The sequence below is a fragment of the Necator americanus genome, chromosome I (genome assembly GCF_031761385.1).
Source record: "Necator americanus strain Aroian chromosome I, whole genome shotgun sequence".
Taxonomy (NCBI): Eukaryota; Metazoa; Nematoda; class Chromadorea; order Rhabditida; family Ancylostomatidae; genus Necator; species Necator americanus.
In genome coordinates this window covers 20024001-20048614 of record NC_087371.1, presented here as the reverse complement: position 1 = coordinate 20048614, position 24614 = coordinate 20024001, and the positions used below count along the sequence as shown (strand labels likewise).

The 24614-nt window shown below is 40.1% G+C and overlaps 4 protein-coding genes across 8 annotated transcripts; 2 read left to right on the top strand and 2 right to left on the bottom strand.

Annotated features, from left to right (window-relative positions):
* Positions 1–381: 381 nt before the first annotated feature.
* RB195_006286 (uncharacterized protein) lies at positions 382–1740 on the top strand (the record flags this gene model as incomplete). The annotated part of the gene is made up of 3 exons (XM_013447936.2): positions 382–488; positions 1282–1504; positions 1615–1740. The coding sequence occupies 3 exons, from the start codon at positions 382–384 to the stop codon at positions 1738–1740; spliced, it is 456 nt and encodes a 151-aa protein (XP_013303390.1).
* Positions 1741–2878: 1138 nt separating this feature from the next.
* RB195_006285 (uncharacterized protein) lies at positions 2879–6967 on the bottom strand (the record flags this gene model as incomplete). 2 transcript variants are annotated; one of them, XM_064179299.1, is made up of 9 exons in its annotated part: positions 2879–2975; positions 3064–3130; positions 3244–3374; positions 4490–4602; positions 4792–4884; positions 5235–5244; positions 5384–5472; positions 5547–5597; positions 6920–6967. In XM_064179299.1, 9 exons carry the CDS (start codon positions 6965–6967, stop codon positions 2879–2881), a joined length of 699 nt encoding a protein of 232 aa, XP_064036263.1. The 2 variants fall into 2 exon arrangements, with proteins under 2 accessions (XP_064036263.1, XP_013303389.1); XM_013447935.1 differs by lacking the exons at positions 5235–5244; positions 5384–5472; positions 5547–5597; positions 6920–6967.
* Positions 6968–7085: 118 nt separating this feature from the next.
* On the top strand, positions 7086–19115 carry RB195_006284 (uncharacterized protein; the record flags this gene model as incomplete). Of its 4 annotated transcripts, XM_064179297.1 has the most annotated exons (33): positions 7086–7121; positions 7212–7220; positions 7293–7379; positions 8807–8869; positions 8950–9047; positions 9462–9504; positions 10072–10194; positions 10369–10527; positions 10580–10768; positions 10872–10929; positions 13015–13146; positions 13316–13345; positions 13410–13523; positions 13599–13729; positions 13945–14082; positions 14182–14395; positions 14453–14563; positions 14618–14735; positions 14972–15070; positions 15190–15292; positions 15363–15524; positions 15592–15754; positions 15819–15892; positions 16281–16397; positions 16474–16577; positions 17109–17184; positions 17273–17393; positions 17853–17965; positions 18171–18257; positions 18328–18517; positions 18589–18722; positions 18802–18909; positions 18993–19115. In XM_064179297.1, 33 exons carry the CDS (start codon positions 7086–7088, stop codon positions 19113–19115), a joined length of 3627 nt encoding a protein of 1208 aa, XP_064036260.1. The 4 variants fall into 4 exon arrangements, with proteins under 4 accessions (XP_064036260.1, XP_064036259.1, XP_064036262.1 ...); XM_064179298.1 differs by lacking the exon at positions 7212–7220; XM_064179295.1 differs by lacking the exons at positions 7086–7121; positions 7212–7220; positions 7293–7379; ... (6 more) ...; positions 10872–10929; positions 13015–13146 and adding an exon at positions 11011–11058 and having other exon boundaries at positions 13316–13523.
* A 271-nt stretch (positions 19116–19386) lies between these two features.
* RB195_006283 (uncharacterized protein) lies at positions 19387–23207 on the bottom strand (the record flags this gene model as incomplete). The annotated part of the gene is made up of 11 exons (XM_064179294.1): positions 19387–19455; positions 19577–19669; positions 19811–19933; positions 20800–20937; positions 20996–21067; positions 21144–21236; positions 21286–21349; positions 21945–22054; positions 22154–22216; positions 22359–22445; positions 23190–23207. 11 exons carry the CDS (start codon positions 23205–23207, stop codon positions 19387–19389), a joined length of 930 nt encoding a protein of 309 aa, XP_064036258.1.
* Between the last annotated feature and the right edge of the window lie 1407 nt (positions 23208–24614).

Genomic DNA, 24614 nt, shown 5'->3' with positions numbered 1-24614 from the left:
ATACGTTCATTCAAGATATCCAGAGATCAACATGAGCAGTATCTTTGAGCACCACTTGGGTCATCGAGGAAGGAAACTGCAAATTAACAAGCGTAGACGGCAAATGATGGTACTCCTTACGGGACCCATCATTCGTTTTAGTTCCATCGTTTCTTTTCGCTAGCAATTGTTGGACTTTATTTTCATCTCGTTCTGAAAATCTTCAAAGCCATTCCATTTACAAATGGAGTGGTAAAACTTCCATATCCTGGTCCCTCGTTCGTATTAGTTGAACTGTTGCTCCTCTCATCTACTCTTCTTTTGTCGAAGCCACAACAGTAAGCATTCGTTAGCTTATCTCGAAAATATGAGTGTGGTTAAGGTAATCTAACATCGTCAATCATGGCAGACCAGGATGAAGCCCATCTCGCTGAGCTTAAGAAGAAGAGAACATTCCGCAAGTTTACCTACCGTGGGGTCGACCTCGAGCAGCTTTTGGACATGTCTCGGTTAGTTATATTTGCATTGCAACTCGTTTTACTTGGAACTTTTCCATATTATTTAGAGTTACCTATTCTACTTGATGCATTTGCCTTGTTCTTCTTTTCACTTCTCTCACCAGCAACTTTTATGTAGTAAACCGTTGTAACGTTCTATTAGCGAAGGGTCATTGTTTGGGAAAAAAATAACCCATACTATTGGCCTGTGTCGGGCGCAATTCGCCCAATGGGTGGGACCTTAGTGTTATTCTCTCAGTGGCGCCCTTCTTTCTCAAAGCAAATAATCAAATCAATCGGGGCCCCAAGGCCTAAGCATTAGTCTTAGAGGATTTATGACATGTGAACTGAAGTGACTTGGAGAAAAAAGAAAGTTAGAGCTTGGGAAATGGCACCACTGAGTGCTTCCTCCATTCCAACTACATTTTTCCCTGATGTAATCAGCTCTATATGAACAGTTTCCGCTGCTTCTTCTTCAAATTTTGGCTTTTGCTGCAGTTTTGTACACGCTTATGTTGATCTGATTCTTGTATGTCTGAGAATACGAGCAGTATTCCCTTCCAGGTGCTTTTCAAATTCTACTCCTTCTGCTGGACTACCATGTCGTTTTTGCATTAAATGTTTGCTTCTCTTGAAAACTTCTATTTTTCTCTCCTTAATCCTTATCCGAAATCAGGAGGACAAGCGATTTGATGAACTTTTCATCACTATTTGCATCGTTATTGGAAAGAGCTCCGAAAGTGATAAAATGGACAACCATTTTATTGAGACAACCTTTTTATTTGAATACCATAGAGCTTTTTAGGGATCAGTTTGCAAAGATGCTACCGTGCCGTATGCGCCGACGTCTTGCCCGTGGTTTGAAGAGGAAGCATCTCAACTTGATCTCTCGGCTTCAGAAAGCCAAAAAGGCTGCCAATGTGCTTGAGAAACCAGCCACAGTCAAGACCCACCTTCGTGACATGGTTATTTTGCCTGAAATGGTTGGATCAGTCATTGGTATCTACAACGGAAAGGTTTTTAACCAGGTTAGTTTAGCTGTGTTCTCAACATTAGTACTTACGTTAGCTGTGTTCTCAACATTTGTACTTACGTCGGTTGTGTTTTTTTTTTCGCCAAGACAATACTGTTTTTGCAGACTGAAATCAAGCCTGAGATGATTGGATACTATCTTGGAGAGTTCGCTATTACCTATAAGCCTGTCAAGCACGGTAGACCAGGTATTGGAGCTACCCACTCTTCAAGATTCATCCCTCTTAAGTGAAGTTGTTATTGTTTTTGATAAATAATTCGTTGTTTTTTATTTGTCTTGTCTGTGACATCGTATTGAACATGCTCCCGACTAAGGTTAGTTAAGGGCCATTTTTGATGAAAGACCTTAAGAAACTTTAGAAAAACACAGCAGTATCTTTAATAGATTCCCCATGTTTTTTTTTTTCACAAATCAGCTGATCAGGTCGTGAACGTTACATTTTCCTTTCTTCGTTTTTGCTTGTTTTCAGTCCTACTCCTGTGCTTATTCTCCAGATGTTTTGGTCGAATTTCCTTCCACCGGTTATTGCAATTCTTTGTCAACTACCTACCCTGACTTTGTCATGTATTTCCATTTATTTCGTCTCTTCGATGGAGTGAAATCGCCGAAATCAAGAAGCGCCTACACCGCAAAAAACACTTTCCTCGCCACATGCACTCTTCATATTACCATTACTGTTGCTGTAAAAATGAAACTTTAACTCATAGAAAAGTGTCCCAAATTGTTCTTGCTCCAAAATAATTTAGTTTTTTATCAAAAATAAAGAACCATTTTAAGGTTAGAAAACAATAAAAAGAAGAACTTATATATCACAAATATCTAAGTCTGACAGTCTAGGATCAATATCAAGTGAAAGGACTTTTAGAATCTAATTTTGGCTCTTGTTTGTTCCAATCATTTTCTCAGTAACATAATAGCTTTTTATCTTTTTGATGCCGCAGCAGTGGAAATCCACGGATTTGAGGGTTTTAGTCGGAGCTATGTTTCCCCAATTCGAATTACATCTATGCAAGATCAATTGATTAAAAAGTAAATTGATGTTTCCTCTTGAATATCATTTCATAAGGTTTTTTGTATCTCCTCTTACCAGCACCCCAACTTCAAACCCGCAGAAATTTTGCTACGATAGTTCATACTTAATGGAAGTCTTGGCAGCTGTTGTTTTGATATTCTTACTCTAAGATGTTTCTATGAAACAATTCCTCTGGAACGGCTCATAACAAATGCTCATACTGAATCTTGTGAATAGGGGTAATATTGCACAGGAATGTCGTTACAAAATTCATTTCTCAGTGAATTATGTGTATCTTACTATCAAATAAAAACAAGCCAAACAGCACTATTTTATTGACAAGAATATTCTACATATCTAACGAGTTCCTCGTGCCTTGGCGGCTTCGATCATTTCGTCTTGCAATTGCTCCATGATCGATAATCGTTTGTGGCTCCTTCCATCCTGGTCCAAGCTAGAAGCAACTACCATTAATGCGAAGAATACAAGTCAGCTGCTGAAGTGACGAATTTGTTTCTAAAGTTGGATGCGGAGAAACGTACAAAAGTGTAGGCTTCTTCCAGTAGTTTTCCCGGATTCTTTCCCAGTCCCAAGGGGCGGTGGATTTGCCTGAAATTTAAACAGATATGCTTCAACAAACAAAGAAAAACTCGGTGACCTTAACGAATCGTCTGACCTCTCTTCTGTTAGAAGCAAGAAAATGTATCTGTAAGGTCCCTTACTTCTATCAAGCCAGACTTCCATCTTCTCAAATGAGTAATATATGGCGTAGCAGAACATGATAAACCAGAGACCAGTCAGAACATAGAGAGGATATAGCTCATATGCATGACCAAGTTTGCGGAACATGAATCTGAAGAGGTTAAAAATGGAATAAAGTAAAGAGTCATAAAATCACTGACGTATCAATCCACTTGGGATGCGCCAACGCGTTTTACTGAATTCGTAATCGTTGAGGTTTTGGAACGCAATGACAATGACTTGCAGGACCAGCAGATGACTAAGTCAGTGTTTTTATCCTCCCAGACAGGTCTGGTACCAATTTATTGATCCCGAAAAGATGAAAGGCTTGTTTTGCACTAGGGCTGTTTCGAATTCTCGACAGTGGTGGCATCTAACGGACTGCGCCACACACGCCCCAAAAATGGAATAGCAGCAGATAATTCACAGCAAAGAAGTAATGAGATATTTCGAAGACCAATTTTCGTCTAGCGAACTGCGTTTGTACTCTCTACTGTTATATTCTACTTTCCTCTGTCAATTGCTGTTTTCAATTGAAAAGCATGAGAATTTAAAGAATTTCCAACTAAAAATTTTCTCCTAAATTTCCGTTAAAAAAGAAAGTAAGATGGTTGAAAAGATGACTTTTAAGAAGCGGCGAAAGGAGCGAAATGCATGAAAATTAACATATGATTCTGACAGTCATTATATGGCCAAAATATATGCAAATAAAAATATTGCGAATTGCGACTAAAAATAAGAGTGGTAATAAGGTGGTCTTTAGTTGAAGTAAGCTGATCACAAACAAAGCTTCAACAGAAATGAGGAAAGACAACCATTTTAGAAATAACACGGAAATCGAAACGAACTTACAAACACGGAAATCGAAACGAACTTACACCATCTATTCAAGAATATTAGATGAAATAGCGGAGCCTAAAGATAGATTTCAGCTAAAGACAAAAGTACACTTCTGTTTTGATGTATGAAAAAACCAAAAGGTGCTCAACTGACGGTTGGAATTTATCAATCTCTCTTCATATATCCAATTTTTTATATTCAGTTGATTTCGTTATTCTTTATTTTTTCTCCTTCCTTATCCCACACTCTTAAGAGTAATCAAAATCCTCGCATACATTCGGACCTATGTTATTCTTTTTTTCATCAACAACTACTTCCTGCCTAGAAGATTTTAATTTAATTATTTGCAACTAAGCAGTCAAAGACAGATCATACATCAAAAATTACCTCAGTGGAGTGTCTCCCGGTTTCTGGGGGTTGTCATATCGCTTATCTCGAGAAATATCTCGTTCATACTTGAAGAATCCTTGGGCTGGATCGGCTTTCAATGTCTGCTCGCCCTGAAAATCTACAAAATTAATAAAGTTACAGAAAATTTACAAAATCCCAATAGCATTATTTTGCTGAATTTATCTGCTAACGTTGCTCAGGTGGCAAGATCCTACCGAGTTTTTTTTACAAGCCAAAACATGAAAATATTTGCAAAAGGTATCAGGTGATGTTAAATATAGAGGTGCTTTGAACGTTACCTGAAGTTTCATACCACTTGCGCTTCGTATAGCAAGGATACGGGTAAGACATTGTCGTGAAATAAGGCGTGGTGTCAGTGTTGACAGTGACATCTGAAATTATGTAGATTATGTTATTTTCTTTTAATTAGCTTCCAATAGAGGATCTAGGAGAAAAACGAGTAACTATGATTAAACAGAAGAAACAGCTGAAAAAAACTAGAGCAAATATCCAAATATAACTAGCAGTCAATCAAAGTGCACTTTCTTGTCGTGCAGAGGTTCAAGGTACTATCTTTTTTCCTTCGCCTTTTAAAACACCAGGAAAACCCTAGAGTTCTAACGGTCCTTTTTCTAGTTCCTAAGACTCCACCCACCCAAATTACCAAATACTTGTTCCTATTTTAACGTATCACTCGAAATCTTTCTACCCACGCAAACCACGATATGATTAATTCACCTACCTTTTCGAATCTTTACGAAGTTAATTCGATTGGATCGATTCAGACCACCCTGTTACTTAGCGTAATCTTACGGACGGTGCATGTTATTCACTTCTGCACACTCGCATGAAAAGACGCCAGTTAACCACTGGCGTATATTGCGGTATCACGATATTTCGCGGATAATAGGAGACGCACCGTGATCAGAAAGAAAACGCTTGGTTAGATGAGTCAGTAGTTTTGGCTTGTTTCCGTCTCCCTATATGGTTTAAGATGATAGAGTAATGATGGCTAACTTAAAATGCTGGGAAGCGTAAATTGTACACTCATTACCTGGAACTTCTCTTTGAGATCTACCCACCACCAGGCGCGAATTCTGCTCGCCTAGAAAGCGAAAATTATGCGAAGATAAGAAATTCGCGATTTTTTGTTTGTATAGGACAAGCTTTTGAATATTGGAGAACAGAACTATGAAGTGGTCGTTTTCTTTTTTCCTCGAAAATATTCACAAATTTTCCCAATCTGAAGTTCTCGAGGTCAAGAAAGGTTACGCTTAAGCAACTTTCTCTTACTACTATTGATCTATGAAGGATTTATAAGCTTCTGTCAGTAACCTATAATGCTACCTATATGTTATTTTCGCGCTGGAAAATACTGGTAAAAACTAATGAAAAATAGCACATAGCAAATACAGACATACTAGGAAGGGGCAGAATACCTCACTTTAACCTAGAATAAGTAAGTTTGCGATGACAGGACATGTACATACATATCCACTGACGTCATTTTAATATAGGACTGGTGCTCTCCCTTAAGTACTCATTCTCGACCTCTTTCCAGAGTTGCCGGCGGAAATGTTGGCAAAGTGCCGAGAACTACACTATCATCAGGTCGATGTATCAGTGGTCAAGGGCATTTTCCGCACCTCAGATACCTCAGGCCGAGGCATTATGAGGTCACCTCAGAGGGACTGCAAAATCGCTAGGTCACAAGTGCTGAGAAAATTTGTTGTTTGACAACCCGTAAACGGTAATATGCAGGTTGAGAAAAACATATTAGGTCTGTTCGAAAAGTTTTACACCAAAAATCCTTTCTTTGCGAGCGTCCGGAAGTTGCTGTTCGCTTATCATGTTTTGTAAATTAACATGAGCTCGCATCCGCACCCTTATGTACTCATATGTGAAAACTTCGAGAACAGTACAAGGTTCGTGCACTTACTAGCACATTCGCTTCATTTCTGGAAAATTGTGGGTCATTTTAATGTCTAGTGCAAGACTCCCAGTATTTAGTAAAATCTGTACTAAAAGGTGAATTAAAGCAACTATCATACGAGCGAGTTAGATTTCCATGGAATTGGCATAACATTCTTCTACAAGTATTCCCTCTAAATTCTTACCCAGTGATATTTTTTATGAAGACTTTTTTTAATTTTCAACAACAAATTATAGGAAAATCATTTGTATTAAAAATGTCAATAGAAAACTGCTTTACCGACTTTTCATTAGCAATGTGGAATAATTTGTGATTTCGAAGTACTTGCAGAAACAAGTAGGTGGAAGAGAACAGCTGAACCTCATAAAATTGTGATTTAAAGCTATATTTATCAAACATAAAATATTGAGGATTGATAGCTGCCAGAAAAGAAGCTAAAGCAGCTACGTGTAGCTATGTACGATGATGTGTTTGGTACGACCTCGGACACTGACCATTTGAACATCACTTTTCTCTTCTCTGTTCGTATCTGCGTTATTCATGTTATTCCCCTTTATTCTTCTTGGATAACGTGGGCGAAGAAGATTGAATGAATAGCGAAGTGCCCATATCTGTGCTATCAAAATAGTATGCAAAGCCGATGTCTCATCATTTCTTCAGATGCCTGAGCGGCGGTCTCTTCTTCAAATGGCTGAGGTACGGTGGGTGTTTGCTTTTTGAAGATGCATAGTGTACAACTTAATCAATAATTCTTCCGAACCGGAACTCACTTCTGTTACTTTTCAGGTGGCCATTGTAAGTTGGCCGTTATCATGACTAGCTGGGAGGCAAGTTTCGGCGCATTTTCAGTGTAATTTATTGTTTCAGGAAGACGATCTCCAGTTATATAAAGCTCATGAACGTATTCGTGCTCTAAACAGGGAACTGCTAATGCAGAGCGATGCTTCTGCCCAGGTACGTATTAAAATAGTGGGATTTCCAGAAAGTCAAAGTCTCTAATGGCTGAGCCAAAAAATGTGTCCTGTTGTCCATCCTGCTTCCGATAGAAAGCTTTACCTCTTCTGAAAATTAGAGAAACTAGTGTTTTCCTTAGAGAAGTTCGCTCGGGTCATTTGACTGTTTCTGTTATCATATGGCAACATATCACAAAATTCAAGAATCTTCACGTTGTACACAACGCGCAGAAAAGAGGTTCCTCGATAGTTTCTAGTGTCCGCGACGGATAACTTCTTGCGGAAGGGAATTATGATGGGCGTCTCCATGAGTCAGGTGTTTTTTCGTCTATCTATATTGAGCATATCTATATCAGATATTGAGATTTTCGTTATCTCACATATCTCAGATGAAGGAAGATATTTCAGCGCTAATTCCGGTGTCTCCCCCAGATTTTTCATCTTTTAGATACAGTACAGAATCTCCGACTTTGTTGGTGGTTCTTTGTTAACCGCATATGGCGGTTCATGAACGTGCTTGACTTCAGGAGTTTGCCGGTTCTGCAACGTTTTGATGTGATCCCTCCAAATTGGCAACGTTGTTTCTCCAACACTGCCAGCCACCCGTTGGCAGTGTTGAAGAGAACATCCTTTGTTCTTGTTGCTAGACTGCTTTCGTAAAGCAAATAGTTTCCACGTGTTCTTGTACTCCCACGCCTTTTCAAACTCCATCGCTCTTGACGTCCACTCATTATCGTGGTATTGTCGTGGTTTACGACGCAACTTCCTTCTCAGACGCTTTTCTGGGTTGAAATCACCGGTGCTCCGTGCAACACATACATAATTACAAGTGTCTACGATAATGCAAAGGCAAACTTCTTCCACGGGATTTGGACCTAAGGCGTTTCTTTCGTCTTGCATTCTTCGTCTTTCAGACCTGCCATGGTCTGAAAGATTTTCGGTTGAGGAGGAACTCCTCAGTTTCTCTTGTGGAACTGTATCTTGAGACAGAGAAGAACTAGACGGTGGTCATAGTCGAACGCAACTTCCCAAACAGCTCTGGATTTTCGGATATACGACTGAAGAATGTTCTTCTTCAGAATGTAGTCGAGCTGAAGTTTGAGACTGTTCGCCTTGATGAGGCCAATCTGCTAACATAAGTCGACCAGGCAATCACCATTATCCGATGTGGGCTCCGCTGATATTAAATGCTTACTCTCAGTTATTGGAGCAGAGGGACAGAAATCATCTTTTTTTTCAGCTCGAAGAGAAATATTTTATTTTTCTCGGCGGTATTTCGGGTATTCTTAAAAAAAAAAACGATTTATGACGAGGTCATGTTTTATTTCATCTATCACAGTTATGTAGAATTTTGCTAATTTATTATATTATCTTACAGAAAGGATGGTGAAAATGTTCAGGTTTTTTTTTTCTGATGCTCCTTTTTAGATAAGTGCTGTGCGAAAGAAATTAGCTCATTGCAAAGAGAGAGCGCAAGAGATACTTACTATGGTATGACTAGTGATATTACCTGAATGAACATTAGATAAATGTCTCCACGATAGCGTACATCTGCAAATCAAATAGTTTAGGCAAACAAAAGGATTGCTTATTTATCAGGAATGTGGAAGGAACAGTCGGCAAAGGAACCTATCAAAAGCGATGCGAGCAGTGTTGTCTCATTAACAAGGCACCTTTTCATTTCCCTCCAAACATTTGTTCTTTACAGCGAACCTGTATGCACAGTGGGGTCAAAACGACATGGATTACGAGTGTAGTTGCGGTGAGTTTGCGTACGTGCTCGGCTCGAAACGGCGCGGTGGAGGTAGCAGTTGGAACCGAGCTGGGACCGTCGCAAGCTGCAGCAATGGGTGGTGCCAGCAAGGGTTTTAGCACGCTCCACCGAAGCGCCTCAAGAGAAGCCGCGTACGCAACTGCGTACGGGCTTCATGTGGTTTTGACCCTACTATATCGTTTTCAAGCAGAGGATGCGTCTGTGTTCTGACAGACGCGTCGCGATCACTGGGCTGAATCTTGGGGTCGCCTCTAGGAATAAAAATTGTGATTTTAGTCAATATTTAATTCTACCACAAACACTATTCAGAACTGCGATTGATTCGGGGACAGCAGACCACGGTGCTCAAGAAGTGAGGAGGTTTTCTATATTGATCAACACAAGGTCACGAAATGAATCAAGGCGTTAGCGCTTCAGAACGAATTAACTGCTGTTGTCTTAATTTATGGAAATTCCGCGAAGTATATCACGAACAATTTTCTTCGCAATAATTCCTAGTGGACGTCTCGATGTATTCCACGACGCACACGTTCTGCTTTCCATTTACTCCTTTTTCTCCCTGCTTCAATTTAACCTGCTTCATTCCGGCAAGGTTAGGACACCTAAATTTCAAAAAAAAAATCACATTATGACAGCCGAATGGCTTATGAGATAATGTGGAAAGAAAGGCTTAGAAATTTCATTCAAGTTTGATTTGGTCGAAGAAAATACTACAAATCTAGATACATAAATGGCCCAGCATCTTGTGGGATGGGATTTCTGGCTTGATTTCTTGTGGGTTGGACCCAGTAGAGATGTTCGTGGAGAATTTCGAATTTTCAACCTCACTTCAAACAATTCGCTGCGATCTTTTTTTTTTGCGAAGAACAAGAAGAAACTGAAGATTCGGGCTACCCGAACCTCGAACAGATATTTCCAGGTGTTTTCTCGGGCTGTGACAACACTTGATGCGATAAGTTCTTCGAACGCACTGAATGTCGAAACGAAAAAGGAATCCTCTCGTCTGGCAGACGATCTTCGGTCATTTCTATCCAAAATTCAGGTGATAAGTTAAAGCTGACCTTCAAATCAGGATGATAGTAGCAAATTATTTTTCTGCAGTGAAGGGTTTTTCCAGATTACGTGCAAAGTAGAATTAATCAGTTAGCAGATAGAAATTCTGTCACACTGCTGTAGTCTTCTTTATTGCAGCGAAGAACTCCTTAAAATTCTTCAGACGTGGGAAAAGGATGGCACTATATTCTCATCTGCCAAGGATGCACCTGCTGTTCCACAAACAACAATAACTGCAACCGCACGAGCAGTAATTTCATCGCCCACTGTCGCTACTGCAAAAACTACCCCTGCAGTCGGCGAAACAGGAATCATACCCAAAGTGAGAATATATTTGTGCTGAAAAAAATAAATTACTGCACTGCATTTTGCAGCTGGCAGCTCAGTCTGCTGGCAGCGACGTTCTACCACTAAAAAACGAATCACTCGCATCCACGAAGCCTACGCCAGCAGTCGCGATTGAAGAGCCGCAGAAGAAAACAAGCACTACGCAAGTGGTATCCACAAACTCAAAAGTTATGTCGGAGCTGAGGACAGCACAGGGCTCTCCAGTCTCCCTTAAAGTATGTGCTATTCAACTTATAATGGAATACTTTTATAGAAATACTTCTATTAAATATGTTTACTCCTAAGTGAATCTTTCAGAAATAGGTGCATCATGTTTAGAATGCTAAGCCAGCTCTCGATGCTCCACAAGATGGGTCGAAATCTCAGCCATCCATCGGTGCATCCTCTTCGAAAAGCCATCCTTAATTTGGTGCACTTTCTGTCAAAATTTCTGCTTAAATACTCGTTTTCTTCGCGTATGTTGTTATTAAGCGACAGTCACGTAAAGGTTGTCACAGTTAATAAAGTTTTCAGAGAAGACTTAGGCACTTTTTCTCACATTTTTGACTGAGCAGAGGCTATCACTTTGGACAAGAATGTCTACAGAGCAGCTTAAGGGCATCACCTCACAAATCTGACGCGGTACGGGTTTCAGCCGGGTAATGCCTATACGGGGTCGTAGATTGAGGGGAAGAGGATGATTCCGTTTATGCTTTCCTGTATCAGTGTAATCGGACTACCTCGAAACTGTTTCTTACGACGGTTTCTGTTGCAATGCGCGAACTTTGCGCCCCGCCACGCCAGCGATTCGTCCGAATGTGTTTTCGACGAATCGCAGACGGGAGGGCGCTTGGGTGGCGCTCTGCAATAGAGGAGGTCGTAAGAAACAACGTTCCGGGGTCGCCCCTTTATAGGGAGAGACGAACGGAATCACCCTTTTCTCCACAATCTACGACCCCGTATAGGCATTACCCGTCTGAAACCCGTACCCCCAGATTCGTGGGGTGATGCCTTTGAATGCACAGGCCAATGGCACTCAAACAAGTGCAAACTATCACAACGACTGTTTCATTTGCCACTAATTCTAAGGAAATTTTAAGCATTCTTAGTTGCAAATACTCTGGCCACAGCGACATGAAGCTCGGTTCACTTATGTGGGCGGCTGTACTCGAAGCGGCGCGGTGGAGCTAGCGGATGAGATCGAGAAGAGGCTATCGCCAACTTCACTCGGACTGCAGCAATGAATGGTGATGACGAGGGTCTCACCTCGATCCTAACCCTTTGCGCCACCACGGGCTTCAGGTCGTTTTTACTCGGCTACGCTCCGTTTTCACTCTATCTTTTTGAACCTTGGCAAAATGGACTTACTCGGGAGGCTCTTTCCTCCACAAATATTGAACTTTCCAGAATAACCTAATTCTACTTTGGTTTCAGGAGTTCGAAATGGGAAATAAAGAAATATTTATATACCCACTGTATTTGCTAGAAACAGGTTTAACACCTTTGAACATACCGTGTTCGGTATGTTCAAAGGTGTTAAAAAAAAACGGTGTTCAGTGGAATGCTTGCTATTGAAGGCACACAGAAATATGCGACCAACTGAGTAGAGTGGGCAGACCGTTCAGACCGAGGACTTTCTAAGATGACGCCACTTTAATATCATAGGGATCTATGATACTCTGGAAATTTCTGCCTTCTATGAAGAGAGTGCAGCAACCGCGAGGACTGCTCGAGATTGGATTGCTATGTTCAAAGTTGAAACTAAAGTGGCATTGAAAGGAGAGTAATTTAAGGGAAGGTCATTGAAATAATGATGTTATAGATAAATTCAAAAATGACTATGTCGGGTTTTTTCAAGCTTTAAAGAGAAGGAGTGGAAAAAAAAAACCAGAAAAATGAATAAAACGGCAAGGTTTTGTTACAACCGAATAGGACGATCACGGTTTTATTTCAGGTAAGGATTGATTGCGGACGGCCAGTGAACATAACCATTGCCCCACTTGCAATTACTACCCATCTGAAATGTGTATAGAGATAACTAAAGCAAATCATTCGTTATGATCATTCTCTGAGGTCTACTCGAGAAGAATTCTTCTCGAGTAGACCTCAGAGAATTCCTTCGAGATCTAGTTTCTACAGTCAACACACCGAAGGTTTCCATTTCTTCCTAATTGCCGTTAAAAACGGCCCGGAAGATGCGGCGCGTGCACAAGGCTGGCGCGCTCCAATCGAACTCCTTGTAGAAAACAGCGCACCGGAAAGCCCGAAGCCGCATCTTCCGGGCCGTTTTAGGAAGGAATGGACGGGATCACCCCTCTCTCCTTAATCTACGATCCCGTATACGAATACTCCACTTGAAATCCGTACCACCTCAGATTCGTTTGGAGATGCTTTTAATAACTTCGAAAGTCAGGGATGCTGTAATGACATACGAAAGGCTGCAATTGCGTCCGTACTTTCCGCTCACGTCTTGAATTTTCAGAACCAAAATGGCTTTGTAGTTTTCAAGCTGGAGATTTGTTCTGTACTTGTGCTCGGGGTCACGGAGACTTCTACGCGGCGGAGTTCCTATGTTGTGGATTAGATCCAAACAACATCATCGCTAGGCTGCATTGTGAGTTTGTTTTCCGAACTGGAGCAGGAGAAGTAGTTATTTTTGAAAAGAAAGAAAAAATCAGAATATTGAGAGAAGGTTGGAACGCAGTTATTTCCACCTAGCAGTACACAAACCGTATAAGATCATTTTCCTTATTTTAGTTGCGTTGCTAGTGACTATGCTTCAGCGAATGCACGGGCGACTGAGAAGAATTACCGTATATGAAACAGCTGGGAGATTTTACCTTGTTGGATGTGATACATCAGGGACGAGATTTAAAGTACTGAAGATTGATAGGATCGATTCAAAGGCGTTGCTCACGGGTGAACCAGAATGTGACTATTCAAAGGAAGAAGTACTGGAACTTCTCGCAACTATAACTGAAGGAAGTTCTGGTATGCATCGACATTCCTTGTAATTTGGGATATTTGTATTCGTGCAAGATTTAACTAGTAGTTTCTTTTTTGCAGTTGTGTACAGATCTTCGGCGAATTCCAATGCAAAATCAAACCGAAAAGGTTCGCCAGGGCTCATCGAGAGAGTTAGCAATGCATTTGGATTGCTCGGTGTCGTTCGTTTTCTTGAGGGTTATTATTTGATTGTGGGTTATTTCATTTACGAGAATTTTTATTTTCTCGAACAGTACTTTTTTCTTGAAAACTTTTATACGGCAATAACATTAACAGTAACATGTGCTACTTCCGTTTCTTGCAAACTCGAGTAATGTTGACTGCGCCATTGAAGTTACCATTGCTCATGTAGTACTGTCTATATTGGCATAGTTGTTTTTGTAAGCATGGAGCGTGTCACTTGCAGATTGTCACCAAAGCGAATATCATAGCTAGCTTTGGATATCACTCAATATTCAAAATAGCTGAAGTGGCGATGATTTCGATAGCTATGGACGGGTTGTCCACGTCGACTGAAGAACAACGTTATGTGAAGATTTTTCAGGTTATAATCCCTCATAGTTTTACTTCTTTTTTCTACAAATTTACATTCAACTGCGACTACTTGTTGTTAAACATACACTTATGGACATCTCTTGTTCAGTCTGTTGATCTTTCCACGGATTTCTACTTCTCTTATACCTACGATCTAACTCGTTCGCTACAAGAAAACGTACTATCAGCCAACTGGACTGAAGATGGACAACGATTGCTGAGTTCAGATCAAAAGTTTGTTTGGAACAGCTTTCTTCTCGAGCCTCTTCGCAGTAATTTGATAAGCGAGCGATGGTTCTTGGAAATAGTGCATGGATTTGTGGGTAAGCGATGTTAGTTTCACTGTATTCAGGTCTCTATCTAAGAAATATAGAGTTAAGGTCAACAACTGATTGATCTACCTCTTACCAAACTTTCTTTGACACTGATTGGTCGACGTTCTGCTGAATATGCGGGCACAAGGTTTTTGAAGAGAGGAGCAAATTTGCGAGGTATTGCTCTTCAGATTTTCATATTAATATTTTAATTGTGAGCTGGATTTGTAGGAAGTGTTGCAAATGACGTGGAAACTGAACAAGTTCTTTGGGATGTCACTTCATCCCCGAGTTTCAAAACAGGTCGATTTTCGTCATTTGTTCAACGTCGGGGATCTGTTCCGTTGAGGTTCATTTTTAAACTTCGTTAATCACTATCTTCTTTATCCGTCTTTCTGTTAACCACGCTAGTATTAAAGGACACTATCTCCTGCCATATTCCTATCTATCTTGGTTTCCTTTACATAACGAATCTTGTCATTTTTTTGTTGAAACAAAAACATTTTGTTTATTTTACTCGTGTTGTTTTTTCAAAGTATCCTCGTTCATGAAAGTTCATTTTAAGTTTTACATGAGCCATTCTAGGTGGTCACAAGATCCAGCTACCAGAGGTGTTGTCGGAAAACCTCTAATTCTTGTTGATATCCACGAGCCGCATGCACAAACAGCCGGTGCGCATTTCAGGTTTGTAGTAGTAACTCTTCCCTATTCAATTCTGCTTACTATTTTCTGTTTACCTGGTACCGGCTAGGAAACGTTTACATATCCGAGCTATCTGTCTTCACATGTCGTAAATTCTACAGAGATTTACGTGCGAAATATGGCAATCCTATCATTGTGATGAACTTAGTGAAAAGAAGAGAAAAGAGGAGGCATGAGAGCTTGTTGCATGATCAATTCTTGAAGGTATTTTGTTGCTTAATTTTTCTTCTCTTCTTTTCCATCTTTTTTCAGGTTAAGTTAGTGCGTAATTCAGGCTGTTAACTACTTGAACCAGTTTCTTCCACCATCCGAACATATCGCATACATGAGTTTCGACGTTGCGCGCTGTAACAAAGCATCTAGTGTCTCGTCAAATGTTCTCACCAAGATGGAAGAGATAGGCTTCAAAGCTGTCCAAGCACATGGATGGTTTCAGGTGAACACCCTTTATATATTCTCCGACTATACAATGACGCTAATTCTTATTGCTATATCTGTTTCAGTCATTCCCGATGCCATATACCCGGTCTATGTATCATCGCTCTGCCTTGCCGAATTTCAAACCTGTTTTTTCACCAGATGGGCGATTCTTACTTCAGCATGGCATAAGTAGAACAAATTGCGTAGATTGCTTAGATCGTACAAATGTAGCACAGTTTGGCATCGGTATGACTTCCTAATTCTTTTCCTAGGTACCTAGTGCTGATGTTCTGATCGTTTTGTGTTTCAGGGAGGGTAGCACTGGCCTGTCAACTCTATGCTATGGGTGTCCTTGATTATCCGTGTTTATCTTTGCACAGCGATGTGAGTTTTCAATTCAGTGATCTTACACAGTAAGTAGATGTGTGATATTTTATAAGGAAGATGTCCATACCATCTATAGACAGACTAGAGACAGACATTTATTAGGACTTACTGACTTAGGAAATAAACACACATAAATCGCTTACAACAATAACAAAGTAGTAGTTTAGGAGTAATTGATTGTTTGGTATTGTTGTAAGCAATTTATTTGTGTCTGTTTCCTGAGTGAGCAGGTCTTAATGAATCTCTGTTCCTTCTAAGGATGCAGTGTGCAAAAAGAACGATATTATATTTTCTGAAACTTCGGCCGTAATGAAACTGCGTTAATTACCTTGGCGATCTGCTTTTTTTTATTGGAAGTACTGCATCTATAAGTGCCTTTTTTCAGTTGTCTCGTGCTTTTGAAGATATATTCGACGATCACGGTGACACGTTGGCCTGGCAGTATGCCGGTAGTCAATTGGTACATTCAATAAAAACATATAAAAAGATGTCTGCATTGCAGGTACGCGAGATTATCGTTTAGTTTTATAACATGATAGTGCAAGGAAGGTCATGCTACAATTATTCTAACTGTTAAGGAACGAAGTAGAGATGTTATCCAAACATTGTCTCGTTACTACAGTAACACCTTTGGAGACTATGATAAACAAGCCGCAATCAACTTATTCCTTGGTGTTTTTAGGCAAGTTGTTAATTCTTTTGCATGGTGGATATTTCTTACTTTAAGATCTTTACTTTCTTATTTCTTCTGACGAAATCAAAGAACGACAGGATTTTCCTAAGGAAACGATGCTGAATAACTAAACACAAATGAGTCTCTGTTTTTCTGAAGGACTGATCTCTACCTATACGCTTGACTGACTTTGCGTCATAAGGCTTTTTTCTGGACACATTTAAAGGCATCACTCCACGAATCTAGCGTAGCATGGATTTTCATTGGAGTATACCTATATCGGGTCGTATGAATACAGGGGTGGTTCCGCTCATCTCTCCCTGCATCACTGTAAACAGACGACGTCAGAATGCGGTTTCTTACGACGTTCTCTAGTGCAATGCGCCACCTTTGCCACGCCAGATTCGTGGGAAGATACCTTTATTACTCCTGGGGAGCGCTTCACCCTTATAACCAATTGCTTTTTGAAGGAACTAATGTTTTATTTTTTCTTAGATTCTTTTGATTGTGATTAAAATCTTATTTGGATCTTACATTTAGGCCACAAATCACTAACAGCGTCCCTCTTTGGGACTTGGCCACTGATTACTATCTTCATTTTCCAACCTATTCAAAGGTATGCGAATCTTCAAGGACTTTGTTTCAGGAGTTTCCAGGTTATCAACGTAAACAGATATTTTTTACTGCTACTTATTTGTTTGAAGGTTGGTACTGATTATTGCGCTTGGATGTACGATGAGGATGATCTGGATAGGATTGTGACGTTGGCTATAGAAGCGACCGAAGATTATACGCTGGAAGAAAACGAAGATGAGACAAAAACACGTAAGCCTATTAATTGTTAACTTATTTCTTCGGTTAGTATGACCTACTTATAGTTTTTGTAAGCTGTACGTTTTCCTTTGCATATGCTTGTAGAAACTGTTAGGGTATGAAGTAAGTTCTGATTATAGCTCTGGGAAAGTTGTCTCTGGAAAGGAAAGTGCTATTGTAGTCTGCTACCTTCTTCCATTGCCCAAAATTCTTTCTGGATGCTTGCTTTTCCTCCAGAAGAAGAGCTACCGCGAGTTGTTTCGTAACTCTTTCTATATTCTAAGAGATATTCAATGGAGCAATTGAAATACCGTATTACTAATTTCAATACTGGTTCTTGAATTAGAGCACTGTCATATGTCATATCAAGTGGAGTATGTCTAGAAGGTGCCTATGGGTGCAAATTAGAAGCCGAACGTTTTTCGGACACTTATTATGATTTTTCTTTCTTAAGTAGACAAATATTTCCAGGATGCGATACCTTGGCTACGCGCATGTCGCTGAAACTTTCATCTGCGGATGATTTTCGTGACTTCTACAGAACGTTCGAGATGACCTCTCTCGAAAATCGAGTGAAGGCTCAAGTTTGTTGTGTTTAATTTCTATACTGCACTTCATGACTACGTTCCTAGTGATAGAAAGAAAGTAAAGAAGCCTGTTTTGCAGAACTAATTTTTCACGATGAAGATCTTGCGGTCAAAATCTGCAAAAATCTATTCGATAACATCGTAGTCGACAACCATTTATATTTATACAGCTAACAATAGCTTAGTCACTTTCTAACTGCAGATTATTTCTGATGCTCGAGCACTGAGCTTGCATGGGATTAATCAAGAAGGATCTTCCAGCGGGCAATTCATGAAGCTTTTCAAAAGTGTTTGTGATCTTCAGTCGTGCCAGTTTTTTGCTATATCGCTTCTATGTACTCTGTACACTATTTTTCTAGGAGGTAAAAGAAAAGTCCAAAAAGAGTAAAAATGGAGAATCGGATGATGAGGATGACGAAGAGGAACAAGTGGATGATGAAGTGGTAGAATATGAGCCAGCCTGGGTTAGGTTGGTTAACGGTAACAGTGGGGAGGAAAAACAACACCGATCCTTGAAGGCTACAGCTAGCTCAACGTCGGAAGGCACAGGTTAGTGCATATCAACGGTCTGTTTTTTTTTCAAGTAGCTAGATCTTCTGACTTGATGGAACTCTCTTAAGAACGTCCGGTTTTGGCGGCAGGACTGAAGTTTGCGAGAGAAATATATGGGTTACGCGTACGTGGTCCCTCTTCTGAGACTCGTGCCTTCTACAAAAACTACGTGAACTCAGGCGCTTTTAGATTTGATACTAAGGTATATGTGGTGGTGTTTAAGTAATCAGTGACTAAACATGACGCATGGTCAGAAATTCTATAATTTTAATCAACTTTAGGATTGGATTAACAACAAGCCTACTCTGTTAACGGACTTGAACATACCAACTCCTACTCAAAGTGCAACTGCTCGGCCTACAATATTTACAACTGACGATGTATTTATGGTTTGTTGGGTTATTCTTGTTAATTTCCCCGTCACTTTTTAAATATCTTTCTTTTTGAACTAACCTATTCATGGTTGTTGCAGACTTGTCTACCAGAAGTATCGAAATCTTCGTTAAAATTCTATCAAAAAAGCTTTGTAACTCTGGATGATTACTTTGCGAAAATTGAGTCGCCTGTTTTTGCTGCATATCCAGCGGTATTTTGACCGGAAGTTTTTTTTACTATTGATTTAATGTTGCGATCGCTTGTGATATCCTGTGTGATAAGAGTCGAGGAGAATTTGAGATACTAGTTTGTTGTTAAAATTGTCGCTCTGTGTCTGTACATACATTAAGTTAAGATTTTCGTTGTTCTGATGCTACAAGTCGTCAAAAAGTACATAAAATTGCTCGAAAAAAAAATCAAAAACTGGAAATGATTGAATTAGTATTAGAAATGGCAGCAGTGATAAATTGATACAATTATGGTGTGCTTATTCAAATATCCGTTGTTGATGTCTGATTGGTGCTTGATGCTGACTTGGATGTTTCAACTATTTTCTTCACCTAAAAATTATTGAATTTTTTTTTTGTTTCCAAGTGTTAAGGACCCATCAAAGTGTTGGGGTTGGACCACACATGGTTACATTGAATGAAAGTGGAGAAGTTTCACGGGAACATAAGATACCCTGCGCATTCCTTCTGTTGATCTCGTTCCATTCTGCTGAGGATTTGCGGCAGGTGTTGACAGGAATGACGACGTTGTGTAGAGACTCGAAGACTGCAATGTATGACAATATTCGAATTGTTTCTGCTCAACATGAGGAAAGAGACAAGTTATACATGTAATTATTTACGTTTTTGTACAGAACACGGGGTTCAGTACTCAAATTCGAAATGAAATAAGTTGTGAAGCACTAGCCTCATTAGTAGGCACAGTTGTTCCACTGATCCCAGTTGAAGTCAAGGTGGTAGCCCAACCACGGCGAGAGTCCTCATGGACACCGGGCGTATGCGAACGAGAGTGGTTTACAGAATGAACGACCTGAAGTTAAGGTTTTGGAGAGGTTGTTTTACATGACATTCAGAAATTATTGGATTGGAGTTGTACTATCGAGCGCTTATATTGCGCTGGAAGGACTGGGACACAAAACCACGCAGCAATTAATTTGACTATCTCGCCCCTCACTCCCTCTCTCACTCACTATCTTGCTTGGACGACACCTCATCAGGAGGAGCACAACAGTGGTGAGACCTATGAACTGCCATGATTTTAGCTTGGAGTCCAGCAGTGGGGTTCCTGCTGCGCGGACGGTACATTCGTCGAATACAGGCACGCGGCAACGGGACGGTGCACGAAAACTGCAGTTTCTTAAAATCAAACTGTAAATCGACGCTCATGTCACTTATGTGGGTCCCAAAGCCTGATAAAAGTGAATGCTTCCTTTCAGCATTTAAGACGTGGAACTGAAATTACGAGTCTTTTTTTATGGGAGATTTTGTAACATCACCATCTATATAGCCGGATCAAAACGACTTGAAGGTCGATAAAATCACGTAAGCAGCGTGATGAAGGCAGCGGATGGCATCGATGTGGGACCATCACTAGCTTCACTCGGACTGATGAGTGCTGCTAGCGAGGGTCCCTTCTCGATCTTAGGCTCTACGCTCAAACGCGAGGAAAGAGGTAAAGAAGGTTTTCAGAAGTAAAAAACCACAAAGCTTGATCACTCCGATTACGACCACTCTCTGGAGCAGTGTAAAAGGTTTACCGTTGTAGTAGGAGTAGTCCCTTTAGGTTTGGTCTATTCAGCTCAGCCTAATTAATGACATGCAATTAAGATAGTATTACATGTTACAAATAGCTCCCTCACATTTCATCTTACGATTAGTTGGATTTCAAAGACTCGCCTGATTCGGTAGTGCCGCTAACAATTGACCTAATGCCCTGACCACTTCTTCTATGTCCCTCCTTTCTTCAGAATTTGCATTATTTGACAATGATCTCTTTTCAAGAGCTGTGACAGCCTTTTGCATGGTGCGTGCAGGCTAAAACAGATACTTCTGAATAAACATATCTAAAAACTTTTTTTTATTGAATAACTACATTCTGTCCTTCGGAACGAAAGTTCATACTAGTGGCTAGCAAAGCTTTGTGGCGTTCTTCGACCTCTTTCAGCTGAAGAGAAAGAAAAGATAAGAAATTTATTTCCGATTAACATAGGTGTTTCAAGGGGAAGAAATGGATGATTTACTCTTTTTGATGCGATGGTGAGCGTTTTATTATCTTCTGTTGCTCGTTTATGAGCTTCAGCTGCTTGGTCGTCAAGCAGTATTAGTTCAGCGATCTAAAATTTTGCTTGTATTTCGGCATTAGTTTTCTATCATCCCTTTTACCTTATCTTTGAGGATGTTAACTCTAGTAAAGAAGTCGCCATCAGTTTCCTTGTTTAAACCGATGCTGAAATCTAACTGTACTTCTGATCGGACGATAAATTCCAACCATAGGTGCAATAGAGAGAATCCGGACGCCCTCAGATGAAGGGGTCTAGCTCATGGTGTGCAGGTCAAGTGATGAGGATACGTTCGCCAGCCGTCCAAAAGTGAAAGGAGTCTTTTCGCCAACCGTCCAAAAGTGAAGTGGGTCGGAGCACAGGCTCCGACATTCGCATCTATCGTTCCAACATTATACTTTGTGAAGAATGATTTATTTTTGAAGTTGATATTTATTAGAAGGGAAAGGGATGTGTGCCAGGTAAAGAAAGCGCTTGCGCTGCGGCAGACGCGTTGCTTGATGCCAACCAAGACTGCTCCAGGATATGATGTAGTGGCGTCTAAATCAGATTCTGAAGCAGTCAGAGCATATGAAATGGTTAGTGTATAAATGCCGATTAAACATAGCACAGTGTACCGCACTAGAAATTCGAAAAACTAGAAAACTAGAAAAAACACTAGAAAAATTTGCTACTTCAGAAATATTGATAGTAGATTTTCGTTTCAGAGGCTCTCAGAAATTTCAGCTGCGGGAGAGTTTGAAATTTGTTTACTCAACTGACCAAACCGGCTCGTTTACAGCAGTTCTCGCTAGTTCAATTATCTCATTATCGTCCTTCTTCGCCATGTATTCGTCCCATAATTTGCACAAATACGTAATGCGCCTATCAATCTGTGAAACAATTACAAATGAAAAAATAATAATAAAACCTTCTCATGAAATGTCGTTACTTAATCTTAATGAAGTAAACTGTAAACGCAAGTGACTTACCATATTCACTAAACCTTGTGCTCGATCTTTACATGTAGAGAGTTTTTTACGCAATACAGCAATCTACAATAATGACTTATAAATTACGAAAAGAAGCATTCCTAGCGAACTGCGGTGTGCAGCACAGTGAGCCTTGATTTCACAAGAGCATTGAGACAGGGAACATCGAATTTGGAACACCATAAAGTCAGTCCATCAAATTCACCTGTACTTGTGCATCATCGTGCATGGCGAGTTCCGTGTTCAATGTATGAATTCTCTGTTGTGCTTCACTTAGTCTTCGTTCATCACTCTGAATTCACAAGATATTAAATTCATAATTCGAATTGTTCTTTTGTTTCGCTTGGATTTCCGCTCGTAATCTAGACTCGACAAAAACCCTAGTTATTGGAGATTTCCCTCATACAATTGATACAGTTGATACATGAAGTAGCTTATCAATCAGGAATTGTAAGGAACGCGCTCGCGTGCGCACTTTGTCACTTCTTGGATGTAGACGCAGCAACGAATGGGGAATCTACGTACGAATATTTTGCGAGCGAAGAAGACTGTTTTTCATGAACAGTTTGAAGACAGCATAGCAAGAAATAGACGATCTTGGGATCTCTCCATGAGAACATAGTGGAAGGGTGCGGGTCTCGAGTGTGAGCACTATAACGCTTAATTCCACCCAGATTCCATTCAAAAACGCCTTGGGAGGACGCCATGCCATGCCGATGGAATTTCCTTACGAGACACATTAAAACCGTCTGCAGCGTTTGCTAGCGCGAAACATTGGAGCTTCTTCAGCAGTCTTTTCAAGTGAAGCCAATGAATACGCCGCAGGAACAATGTATGGAGAACAGGCACGTTAAAAGGTGCCTCGTAGGAGAATTCGAACACGAAAGCTCCCGCACCTCTTCTCAAGATGGTTAGGAGAAATTGTTTGAGCGTGATCGCACTCATACTCATAGTCATACCACACCAATCCTATATTTTGTGGAGAGATCAGAACATCGTCATTTTGGTGATTTGAGGATTAACGTTCGTGACCAACCTCTGGAAGAACCTCCATTCCTGAGATACCGGTAACAAAGACTGGTGAATACCATGGAATAAATGTTTGTTGCTAGTGATCAGATACTATCATCGCTTGGCAAACGAGGTATAACTAGAGAAGCATATTTTTGACTGTCAGTGTTCGTGTTTGTTTCACTTTTTCTCCTTGTGGGAAGAAAAACAAAACAAATGCACGCTAGGTGAGTACAAAGAGGATGCGCTGACATGTTTCGTTAAATTGAATTATTTTTTACTACTGTAATAAAATATGAATCAGATTAAAATTTACATCTCTGCATTCTCTGTTCACGTTTTTAAAATAGTTCGTTTATGCATAAGCGTTTTTTTAGTAGATCTTCCAGAAGAGGCATCAAGAGCATTAAGACCTAATGATTTGAAACCTCAAATAGTGCATTTAGGAATAACTCGAAATACAGTCTTTCTGCTAGATCTACCTCAGCGAGATCTCTCAGCCCCAGTGTTGATGTCACTGGTTACCCTCCTCTGTGATTAGCAAATTCAAGTGATGTATTGCGACCAACGCTGTCATCTCACCGGTTGTAAATCGCGTGGTTCTGACAGGTGACCCCACAAGCTGTTTGGTAATATTTGTGTAAAAACACAACATACCTGTCAAGTGCTGTGCTTGTTCGATACAAATCGCAAGTCAACAGGAAAAGAGGATAAAAATGGAGGAAACATTTTCATTTTTTGGTCCTTATCAAGCTTCAAAATCTCCACCATTCAGTGAAACATTCGCTTTTCTCGAAACCTCTATTATATTTAAAAACTTGTCATCTTGGTGCATGCAATGTGACAGAGCTGTGCACCAATTGTTTCTTCCCATGCAAGTTTATAGGAACAGGAAAGAGCAGATTAATGACTATAATTCCCGCATTCAGATCAATCGTTTAAGAAAACTACTCTTAGGTTTTTGTCACCATAGTTTCATAGCAATCTGCAATCGCAGTTCACTTCTTTTCTTCTTGTTTCACTTTTTTTTCGTGAGGGAGTCTGAAGGATTTCAGAGTGTAAAGTGTGCCGTCGATAGCTCAGTTGGTAGAGCGGAGGACTGTAGAGTCGCAGCTATCCTTAGGTCGCTGGTTCGAATCCGGCTCGACGGAGTTGTTTTGTTGTCAGCGTTCTGAAATTTGTTGTAATCCTTGCAATGATTTCTAGATAAAGTAAGAGATAAAACAGACATTGTTTAATTGTAGAATTAAAAGAGATCAGTTCCAGAACATCTTCTTTTCTACTAACTATCTTTTTAATTATTATCGTTCACGGGAATTTTATACTAACCTCATTATGAACTGTGCAACCTAGTGGCTCTTCAGTTAATAAGTTTACTGGGATTTTAAATATTGATCGAATCTAGAAACCTTCAATGTTTTTTTTACTGATTTTAATGTAGTTCGTAACT